General features: G+C 31.6%; 1 protein-coding gene across 1 annotated transcript in view; it reads left to right on the plus strand.

Annotated features, from left to right (window-relative positions):
* CDH18 (cadherin 18) overlaps window positions 1-12,714 on the plus strand; it is a 498,063-nt gene that overhangs the window by 448,668 nt on the left and 36,681 nt on the right. Inside the window, exon 9 of the mRNA XM_032629158.1 lies at window positions 9,453-9,574. Coding sequence (XP_032485049.1) covers window positions 9,453-9,574 — 122 coding nt within the window. The remainder of the gene's footprint in view (window positions 1-9,452; window positions 9,575-12,714) is intronic.

A 12,714-nucleotide genomic window follows, 5' to 3' on the forward strand; every position in this document is an offset into this window, starting at 1 on the left:
AAGTCAGATTTGTAAAGGAGTAATTTACATAGTAACATCACTTTTTTTTAAGTATAGAGACATCTAGTCATATGAGTAATGCCAGAAAAATGATATAGCATAATTCTATCACTTTCAGAAAGTTCTCTTTGAAATGATTTCCTTTCCCCTACTTCCAAATCTCAGAAACTAGTGATTGATTTCTGAGTCAATAGTTCTGCTTTTCCTAGATGTAATAAAAATGAAAGGTAAAACATATAGACTCTTTTTATTGGCTTTTTCTCATGTAGCATAGGCTTTTGATATCTGTCCATGACATTATCAATAGGTAATTACCAGTTATTCTCTTATATGTATGTATACCACACTTTATTTTTAAATTTGTTGATGGAAATATGACTTGTTTCCACCTTTTAGCTATTCTGAATAAAGCTTCTATCAATATTTACAATCAGATTTTCTGAGGACATATGTTTTAGTTTACCTTGGGTCAAGAGGTAGAGGTGGGAATTTTGGGCCAAATAATATGTTTAAGTTACAAAAATATGCCGAATTTTTTCCCAAAGTGGCTATTACCATTGCCACCGTTATTCCTCAGCCTTGACATTGTCAGTGTATCCACCCCCCCATTCTAGTGTGTAGGGACATAATATTATTTCAATTTGCATTTCACTACAGACTAGTGATGCTGAAAACATTTTTATGTGCTTACATCTATATATCTGCTGTTGTGAAATTGCTGTTAAAATTTGTGCACATTTTTATAAGGTTGTTTAGCTTTATAGAATTTAGTTTTGAGATTTTAATATATTATATATATATGACTTTATGAGGTATCTACTTTTCAAATATTTTTTTTTATATTCTGTGTCTTATCTTTTCATTTTCTTAATAAACATTACTTTACATAGCTGTTCGAGGAAGGGTAAGTTTTTGGAAAAAGTATAATTGTATATTTTTCGTTTATTTTATGATTCTTGACTTTTTTTGCATTATCTAAGAAATGTTTGCTAAATCATAAGGTAGTAAAGCTTTTACCATATTAGTTATTATATATTTAAATGTAAGGTTTTATGTTTTGGTCTATGGTTTACTTTGAGCCATGTTTTGTATATAATGAGCGGTAAGAATCAAGATTAATTTACTTTACATATGAATTTACAACACACACACAATTTATTATATATGCTAATATTTAACTATTTAATTATCATGACAACTTTGACCATAAACACTGGACTCTCTTCCATGCATACCAACAGTTTTATTTATATATATATATATATATATAATTTATAATATTATATAAATTATATAATAAACATATTATAAAACTTCAGGGAATTTCATAAAATAATGTTAAATTATTTTGAATTTATCTTCACATTTTCCTTCATTTGGATTAATCAATTTTGGATTCTTCGATGAGGCAGTGCAGGTGGTTTTTACAGGATTTATGACAGTAACCCCAAGCAGCCCATCCATTCTCAGAGATAAGATTTTATCTCTACATCCAGGGATCTGAGATTGGTGAATGATTATGTAGTCAAATATTTTAATACAAATATTTAAAAAATATATGTATCTAATTTGTATTAATGAATTCTTGTTAGCTATTTTGTTAAAATTAACAAAACCACTTTGAGGTGTTGGCTGTATATGATAAGAAAATTTTTATTATCCTTATATTGCTCACCCAGAAAATGAAAAAGAATATAAAATGATTTATGTTATTAGCGAACTTTTAGGCAGCATAAAAATATGACTGCAAATATAAGCTCAAAGGACAGAACAATAGTTGATCACAAGCTGAATTTTGGGAACCCTAACAAAGATAAAAGCTATAATAGTTCATAGGCATTATGGAGGAATAGACCAAGATGAAAAATAAATGTTAAAACTGAATTATTACTTAAAACATAGAAAATAAACATTAAATTTGTTAGATTCTTTAATATAATTGAATGGGCCAATTGTGACATTTTAAGAGTATTTTAAAAACGTATTTTTAATTAATTTTATAATCAATAACAAATACTTAGATTGCCCATCCCAATGTAATGATTTTCACATAGAGGTGAATTATTTTGACTACAGTTCTGATTTGTAGAACAAAGACAGTGTTCATTCTTGAAATCAAAGATATGACAAAGTTTTGAAACCTCCAACTTATACTAGTCTCAGGCAATAACACTAAAGACATATTAGAAGTGTTGGAGGATCTATGGGTAACTAGGAAAAAAATAATGTCCTTAAGGAAGCTGAGATTTATTTTAAGTAATTCACTTCAACCTGGGATCTTTATTGATGATCAGGGAGTTAATAAGATTTTATGTTGTAAACTGACAAAAAATTAAATAAATGCATGGAATGAGTTTTGAGTGATGCATTTCTAATTGCCTTATAAATTTTGAAGGTGCTTCTAGGCAAGTATTAGTTTCTTTAACTATTATGAAATAAGTAAGTGATCTAAAACATGTAGGGTTGTTTTAGTTTTCTATTGTATAATAATCACAGAATGTTTTATTTTAAACCATTTTGTCTGATTACAAGAAAGATGTTTGAGGATTAATCTACTAGATATCAGATGTATATTCTTATCCATTATGACAAATTATGTTTGTTACAATATTTGGTTTCTCAATCAATATTTAAACAAGATATAAGGAAGGGAAAGAAGGAGAGAAAAAAGGGCATATTAGGGACACCACGCAGATACCAGACATTGTGATAATTTTATCCATAAAGTAATTTTAAAATATATTAGATTCATATTAATGAGTTTCTATTACTTATTAACTATTTTATCTTATTTTTTGCCTATATATTAAATGACTTCCATATACAAGATTTTAAAAAGACAAGAAAAAATATCAAAACTACCTTTGTTTTCAAACAAATATATCATGTGGAATATTTGAGATTCACTTGAGCACTTACTTATTTGCAAAACTTATTTATTTATTTGTGCGGTACGCGGGCCTCTCACTGTTGTGGCCTCTCCCATTGCAGAGCTCAGGCTCCGTACGCGCAGGCTCAGCGGCCATGGCTCACAGGCCCAGCTGCTGCGCGGCATGTGGGATCTTCCCAGACCGGGGAACAAACCCGTGTCCCCTGCATCGGCAGGCGGACTCTCAACCACTGTGCCACCAGGGAAGCCCCAAAACTTATTTTTATATAAATTGTTTAAGGAAATGCTGGAAACATGTTTATTCATAAGTAAAATATTAGTCAAACGTGTTAAAATGTTCTATCACCTGTGCATATTAACTTTTGAGAATGCAGACTGTTTTGGCTTGTAGATATTTGCTTATAGTGAAATGTTTTCATAGAAATCAAAGAAGCAGACCACAAAAATAAAAATTTTTAATGCATTGTTATAAGCGTGGACATTTATGAAATTTAGACAGCTATAAATGTAATAATTTAATTAAATTTGTAATCACTGCAGTTTAGTATTTTAGTAGTATACAAGGTTTTTCATAGTGAGTTTTCATAAAGTAAAAGTGGTTTTCTGAAACCACATTTTCAGAAAAATAATCTACATGACATAAACAAGAAAATTAATATATTTATATATTTTCCAACTATTTAATACTAACTTCAGAATATGAATACTTAGAAATCTACTGAATTCCCTAGTAAACCTTGCTACATATACTAATGAATATGATTTAGGTTTTTAGGAGGGCATATTTAAGTAATAATAGCTTTGGAGTAAACATATATTACATACATAAGTCACAATTTCAAAGAAGACAAATTGAAAAAATACTATTATTGAATCTGTTTTCTCCAATCCATATTGATAACGGGAAATCTAGAAGGGGGCATATTTCACCGTTTCTGTGTTCTCTAGAGTCCAACATAGTAGTGAGTACATATCAGATTTTCAAAGTAACTCACTAGATAAAATAGATTATTCTTCAAGGTATTGTGAATCCTCTACATATCTTATTTATTTATTTATTTATTTATTTATTTATTTATTTATATTTTTTTAACATCTTTATTGGAGTATAATTGCTTTACAATGGTGTGTTAGTTTCTGCTTTGTAACAAAGTGAATCAGTTATACATGTACATATGTCCCCATATCTCTTCCCTCTTGCGTCTCCCTCCCTCCCAACCTCCCTATCCCACCCCTCTAGGTGGTCACAAAGCACAGAGCTGATTTCCCTGTGCTATGTGGCTGCTTCCCACTAGCTATCTATTTTACGTTTGGTAGTATGTCCATGCCACTCTCTCTCTTTGTCCCAGCTTACCTTTCCCCCTCCCCGTATCCTGACGTCCATTCTCTAGTAGGTCTGTGTCTTTATTTCCCTCTACATATCTTAGCATGCAATTTGCATTTGCACTGGGATACAACCTTCACTGCATCCTTATCTCCATAGAGGGCGCTCTGCTGATGTGAGCTCCTGTTCCACCTGTATTGCATAAAACCTGGATGATTTGTACATAGTACAGGATAGTTTGTGCCGAAAATCACATGTATAAGATTGTCAGTGTGCCATCTATTTTGTTCTTGATTCTGTTTTGTCCTTCATTTTCAGAAAGGATTAAAATTGGTATTCTGCTCTCTCCCAGTCTCAGTGTTTTAAAGTTTACATAGCTTCCTTAATTGTTTCTCAAAAACACAGTTTGGCACATTACATGATTCTTATTCCTGTTTACAGATTAAATAATTAAGGTATAGAAATAACAAATAACTTTCCAAAGTTCACGTTTCTTAAGAGTTCTGGAAAGGACCTCCTACTGACGTTTGTCTGAATATGGTGTATTTTATTTACTCTGCCATCAAGAGGACTGAAAACTGATTTTTAGAAATGAAACATGGACCTAAAAATAATAGTAGCAATAATAGAAATGTTGCATTAAGAACTCCAGCGACATTATCCAATTTTTGCCTTAGCAAAGTGCTTCTCACACACATGAATATGTTGACATTTATAGGTAAAGTGATTGGCCTTCAAAGGGTAGAATACTAACCCTAGGACTGTGGGAAATAAGAAATAAAAACACAAAGGAACTTGTCAATTTATTAATATAGATTTAGCTAATTTCATTATTGAGCAGAAAATACTGGAATGAGTGAAGTTTGGCCACAAGTGGTTACAAAACTATAGTGGGTTTTCAGCTCTAATTATCTGGAATTTAAAGCTACAGGTTTTATACACCATCCTACTTTTAGGAAATAGACAGCAATTATTCAATTTGCATCAGTAATGACGTTAAGCTTACTCTGACATTCTGTTTTTCATAACTCTTTATCCGTATCTCCTGAGGTTCGCCTACATGTCCTACAGATCATTAGCTGCATCTACAGTAAGGTTAGATTCAGTTTAACTTCCCCACAGAACACAAAATGGTAGTAAGCCTACAGACAAATCAATATCTGTCTGATCCCAGCCCTGTACTTTTAATCCTTAAGTGATGGAATAGTAATTGTACACTAGAGATATACAATAACATTGGAGCAACATGGAAAGAGTCTGTTTCCATCCAGAAGGATTTAGTTTCCTGTACCCAAGTATGGAATGTAGCCAGGCTATGCCAGTTCCAAAGGACAGCGTAAGCAATGCAGAGGTGGGTCAGTGAGAAGGTGATGCTTGAAAACAGTCAAATGCTTAGGTGTTTTTTTATTCTAGTCTTTCCTCAAGATACAGTCTTTCCAGAATCCTCTCTTACAAAACAGTTTTCTGATATGCCAAGGTTGCTTCTAACCTTTCCTGTTCAGAAAAGGAGCAGAGAACTATTTACTCATTTTAAGGCTGATGATACCAATGATTAAAACTAATAATATTATTCTTGCCTCAGATTTCTGGAACAGATTGCTTTTGTCTGCTCTTAAATGTAAGCAAATACCTGGTTGAGAAATATAGGACTACACTAACAATGGTTACGATAGTAAATATATATTTATATAGTGGCAGTAGTAAGGCCTGAGAAGTAAACCATAACCTTGGCTTTGCCAAGATATGTCATTTAAACAGTGTCAATTTCAATTTTGTAATTTACTAAATGAGATTTCAGGCTGAATATTCTCTTTCAGTTTTAAAATTATTAAAAGATCAAGTATTACCTTCTAGAAAAGCTTAGCAATGCTTTTTCATAATAAGTAACTCTAAATAAGCAAACATTTAAATTAGCATTTTACTAATTTTAATTTCATGGATCTATTTATCTTTATAATATAAAATATTATATTAATTAATTATCTAATATAATACACAAGCATCTCATTATCTTTCACTGTATAGTGACAAAAATCCATTAATGGCAATTCTATTAGCTATTATATATTAAGCAATCTACACAATATATTAATTTTAAGATGTTTTTGTAACTTTTTTCTGTATACTTGATGTAGTACTCCACACTTACAAAGAAGATATTGCAAAACATAATAATAAATAAATTTTAACATATCACTGTACTTAAGAATTAGTGTTGTTAGGAGCATATCCTCAATAATATACTATTTCATTCTGCAATCAGATATTTAGTTTTGTGTGGGTTTTTTTCAGCTTTGCAATATTCTACCATATTTGAATGCAATCTTCTGAGACATTTCTGAAAAAATATTTCAATCAACATTTTGTTTCTAAGATTGTCCCTAATGTTGTAGCTATGTTGCTATTCATTTATTTTCTCTATGATATAAATAATCACATATTGCATCTATTCAGCTGTTGTTGGACATTTGTAATTTCCTGTTGTTGTTCCTATTGATTATGCTGGTGGTGTATGTTTTCAAGAGATTTTCCTTTGGATATGATCCAAGGAAATGGCTGGATCTTGGACATGAGAGTATACAACTGTATGAATTATTACATGTGGTTTACTTTAATTTGCAGTCATTCCCATTGGTCTATATCCAATCCAGCACTTGGAGAATCTTGTCAAACTTCTTGATATTGTGTCAATATTGTTGTGGTTAAACGATAACTTATTTTGGTTAAGCTGTATTTCTTTAAACACTATTGATGTTGAAAACTTTCACGTTTATTTGCCATTTATATTACTTCTTCTGTTAAATATTTGTCCTTCGTTGTACCCGTTTTTATATTGAGCTATCTCTTCTTCTTATTGATTCAATACATTGCATTATATATTAGAGATACAGATCCTTTGTCAGTTGTGTGTGCTGCAAATATTTTCACTCATTTTGTGACATTTTGTTTTCTTTGTGGCATATTTGGAGGAAATGAAAAAAGTCACATTTCACTGTAATCAAATTTATCAATGCTTCCTTTATGATTAGTGCATTTTATATTTTGAAACCTTTCTTGAGCTTTACTATATTACATGCTAATATTTTTTTCTAAAGTATGTATAGTTTTTGCCTTATACATTTAAGTCATTAATTATTTAAAATGTATTTTTGTGTACAGTGTAGTTATGACCCATTTTATAATGATGGTAATGACGTGGTTACAAGCTTTACTAAAACTATTTCTTGATCAATCTGTACTTTCCCCATTGATCTGCAATAGCATTAGTACCATATATTAAATTTCTATATATAGTAGATCTGTGGCTGTGTTCTGTTTTCTTTTTCTGTTTGTCTATCCCTTTGACACTTTCAAAGTGACCTAGGTTCTAATACCAAATAATAAAGCCTGATAAATGGTAAAGCAATTATCCTTTATTGTACTTCATTCAAGTCTGGACAATCTTAGTACTTATAAATCTTAGAATCAGCTTTCATTTCTCATTGGAAGTCTATTAGATTTCATCAAAAATACATATCAATTTGGAGAAGTTGGCTTTATTTATGATATTTTGTCTTCCAACCACACAGGCAATATACCTCTTAATTACTTTAGATCTACTTTAATGACATTCAATAAAATGTTTTGCATATGTCTTTCATATACTTTGTTAGATTTATTTCAAGGATCCTCATAGCTTTGTTTATTAACTCTTGTTAGTTTTTGACCATTAAGAATAATGTTTGTTGTACTTTTTGTTGTTGTTTGTTGAACGTATCCTTAATCAGCTTGGGAGGATACATTCTGTTCCTAGATTGCTAAGAGTTTTCTTCTTTGATTTTGCTTTGTTTTGTTTAGAATGTATGGACATTAAATTTTATTTTTTGTTTTTTTCTATGTGTATTAAGATAAGCATCTATGTATTTTTTTTTGTCCCTCTTTTAATTCATTAACGTTTTGGATAACTTTTATGCTTTTTAAAATTCCCTTCTTCATTTCTTCTCTCCCTCCCACTTTCTTTCCTTCCTTCCTCCCTCCCTCCCTTCTTTCTTTCCTTGTTTTAATGCCAAACTATGCAAGCATTCCTAGAACTAAACTGATGACAGACTTTCATTTCCATTCCAGTAGAGTGGGTTTGGTATTATTTTATTTAGTCCAATGACAGCTAATATCTCTCATGAGTGGGAGCATATGGTATTGATATTAAAGTTTTACTGGCCACAAAAAAATAAGTTGTAGAGTATTTCCTCCTTACTCTGTCTTCTGGGGAAAAGATGTATGAGACTGAAATCACCTGTATCTTTAACTGTAGATAAAATTATCTAGGCCTGATTTTTTACCTAAAAATTGAGTTTCTTTAGTTATTGTAGTACTACTCTGATTTTCTACTTCTTTTAAAAGTACCTATGGCATGTCTAGTCCATCCATATTCTTAATGGATAATTAAAAATGGATAATTTAAAAATCCATTATCTTTAATATCTTCTGTGTGTATATATATATTCCCTTTTGCCTAATGTGTTTAGTTTTTGCCTTCTTATTAATTTTTCCATTATGAATTCTTCAGTTTTAGCTTTGATGCATAAAATAAACCAAACATTTATCTTTTCTTATATCTCAGAACTAATAAACTTACTGAGATATGAGAAGACTGCACTCAAGAAGTATTTTAAAATATTAACTGTAATATTTTGATGTTTACCAGAGTTATAGATGAATTCCATGCTAAGTTCTAATTTAAATTATTCTTTATTTTTCCCCAAGTATGACTTGACACCACAAACTGCATATATTCTCCTGTAAGAAAAATTTTACCCTGGTATAAAGAACTTTACCTTCTATTTTCTCCAAGTTGATTTAGACTGCAAACCTTGAATGTTTTAAAGATTATGTAATTTTTTTTCCAACTACTCTATTTTTCTTAGATTAATGATGAAACCAGGTGTTCATCCCTTAGACTCTGACAGCATACAATGAATTCTGACAACTTTCTCCCATTTCAGTTCCTGAATAACATGTAATTTCCTTGATATGACAAAATATCATTTTAGCATTCATGTCATGCCTTGGTGTTCATTTTTCTTTTTCTGTAAGTTAATGACTTATAACAAAGAATGACATCATAAAGTTGTCTTTTGCCAAAAGTCCTGCTGCAGCATATGGGGCTAGTGACAAGCTACAGTATTAAGGAGATTGGTTTCAAACCAAGCCTCTAAAGTGTGCATGGAAATACTAAATGCATCCCTATGTGTTTTGCAGACAATCCGAGTTTGCTGAGCCATGTCACAGTGGTTATTAGAGTTCTGGATGTTAATGACAATCCACCCAAACTTGCCAGGGAATATGATATTGTTGTCTGTGAAAATTCTAAGCCTGGCCAGGTAAGTTAATTATTTTCCTTCCTAGCATTTGAATGGAAGAAAAATAAGCAGCTCTATTTCTATTATTCTTAGGTATAATCCTCAAAGATCCCCCAGTGTCATTTTTGTGCTTAGTAAACATAATTTTATAAAGCTTTATTTTAAGTACCAAATAGATATTTTGAGACTCATAGAAAATACTCTTTCTCCAGATTCCAAATGTAATTCAACAAATGAACTCATTCATGTATACATTTATTATACCAATAAAATGATATTGAATGATTTTGGTACAGCCTTGTATTAAATGAGGAGGAAACAATGAACTCTTCCTGTCCTAATGAAGCTTAGAGACTAGAGTGGGGAGGAGAGACTGTCCTGACCTACATATTTTGGAGGGAATGAAGGAGTCACATACAGTGGCCATTGAGTGTTATTGATACTAGAAGATGATTAGGTTTTAACATGAAGAGTGGGAATGATTGGTGGAGGTGGGGAGAGTGAAGGATGGAGAGAAGAGCTTGAACATAAGACATGAATCTGGATGTAATATGGCAGCCGGTTAAAGGAGCATGACAATTCCAAAGGGAGGCCAGTGTTTTGACGCCCATAAAGCAAGTGAGACATGGGAAGAGAATGTGCATCTGTCTTCTCTGCTGTGTAACAAATTACACAAACTTAACAGCTTAAAACAACACATATTTATCATCTCATAGTTTCTGCAGATCAGAATTCTGCTCATGGCTTAGCTAGGTATTTGCAGGAGTCTCATAAGACGTAATCAATCTGAGTTCTTACCTGAGGCTTGGGGATCTCTTCCGAGCTCACGTGGTTGTCGGTAGCATTCAGTTACTTTCAGCCGCAGACCTGAGAGCTTCAGGATGTTCCTTGGCTCTTCAGTGTTCCCCAGAGTTCAGAAATGCCACCCAGAGTTTGTGTGTGTGTGTGTGTGTGTGTGTGTGTGTGTGTGTGTGTGAGATATGGGTTCCCCAACATGGCCACTTACTTCATCAAACAAGTAAAGAGAGTCTCTCTGGTGAGTCTGACAGTCTCATATAATGACCAGAATAAATATACCATCCAAAATTATTTTAAATCATTTTGAAGCTTGTGACAAAATTATAGTCCTGAGAAACATTGCCTTGTGTATGAGGGACAATCAACTATGGCTTGCTAAAGTTATCATTGATTATATGTTTTTAATATTTCCAGGGGAGGTATTTACATATATATATATATATATGTATATATATATATATATATATATGGAGGGCACTTTATGTAAAAACATGAAATTTTCTCATGTTCATTTCTCACAAGAAAATTAGAAAATGTGAATGAGGACAAAATGACTGAAACTTATATTTGAAAGTATTTATAGGTTATCTGGTTTACTCTTAGCAATGCTTTAAGATTATCACTTCCAGTGCTTAAATATTTTTCCATATCACCATTTCAAAAAAAGTATTTTATGGTACAGATACATAATGACTTACTTACCAAATCGTACTTCAATTGTGTTAGAAATGGATGCACACATCCTAGAATTATTTTCTTAACATATTTTATACAAGTACAATTGAGAAAAATGTTAAACATGCAAATAGAAAATTTAGATTTTAAAAATACAGCCACTTAATATAGGATTTCAATTTTGGTAATAACATCAGATTAGACATAGCTGAAGAGAAAATAGTGAACTGGACAGTAGGTTAGATTAAATATTCATGTTAAAGCATGGAAAGTCAAGAAGATAGAAAACATTAATAAGAATATGAAAGATATGGAACATGCAGGTCTAATACACAAGTTATCCAATTCTCAGAGGGATATTAAACAAGAGAATTGGGCAGAAGTAATATTTGAGGAGCTCATGACTGAAATTTTTTCCATACTGTTGGCAAGCAACAAGTCAAAAATTCAAGAAGCATAAAGAAAAACAAAAACAAAAATCTAAGCAACCGTTTAAAAAAAATAACTTTACCTAGATGAATTGCAATAAAATTTCAGAAATAAAATTAAGTTTAAAATTTAAAACATCTAGAAAAAAAAGACATAATACTGTTAGGGGATAAAATGGATGTAGTGCCAGGCAAAGAGTTCTTGGATGACACCAAAAGCATAATCCATAAAAGAAAAAAAAAATGATAAATTGGACTTGATCAAAACTAAACATTTTTGCTTTCTGAAAGACCCTGTTAAGAGGATAAGAAGAAAAACCACATAGTGGGAAAAGATACTTGCACACCATTTATCCAATGAAGGATTAGTATGTAGAATATAAAAATAATACTCAAAACCTTTAAAAGAACAATTTCAAAAGCTGATTATTTAATCAGGAAGAATGAAAGATTAAAAAAAATAAAATAAGTAAAGGAAAGATAAATCCAAGAGCCAGAGATACTATCTAACAACCATGAATTCTTTTGTGTACCAAAAATAGTCCTTAAAAATAAAGACAAGAAAAACTCGTATTTAGGCAAAAACAAACAACAACAACAAAAAAGTGACAATTCCTTGCCAATACACACATTAAAGCTTTTTTTGGAAAAAGAAAAAGGAAAATAATCAAATTGGCATCTTGGAGTGGTAAGAATCCGTAAAGACCAAAACAATCAGTAAATATATTGTTAACAATAAATTATTAATGAATGAATAGAAAACAAAGGAACATTTTCTAGGGTTTAAAATATACATAATATACATTGGAACAAGGTATCAGAAGGAAGGAGACAAAGTTAAAATATTCTAAACTCCTTAAATTTGGGGTAATTGAGAAACTACTAATTTATAATAGATTTTTTTGTTTTGTTTTGTTTTGTTTTTTGTTTTTTGCGGTACGCGGGCCTCTCACTATTGTGGCCTCTCCCGCTGCGGAGCACAGGCTCCGGACGCGCAGGCTCAGCAGCCATGGCTCATGGGCCCAGCCGCTCCGCGGCACATGGGATTCTCCCGGACTGGGGTACGAACCCGCGTCCCCTGCATTGGCAGGCGGACTTCCAACCACTGCGCCACCAGGGAAGCCCCAATAGATTTTATGTGTCAAGAATGAATACAGTAATTTTTAGTTTAAGTAATAAAATAGTAAAAGACTATGTAACTAACAAAATAATAGAGATTGGAATTTAAAATACTCCTAAATAAAGTGATGTTGACAGTTT

This window comes from Phocoena sinus, chromosome 3 (assembly GCF_008692025.1).
Source record: "Phocoena sinus isolate mPhoSin1 chromosome 3, mPhoSin1.pri, whole genome shotgun sequence".
Taxonomy (NCBI): domain Eukaryota; kingdom Metazoa; phylum Chordata; class Mammalia; order Artiodactyla; family Phocoenidae; genus Phocoena; species Phocoena sinus.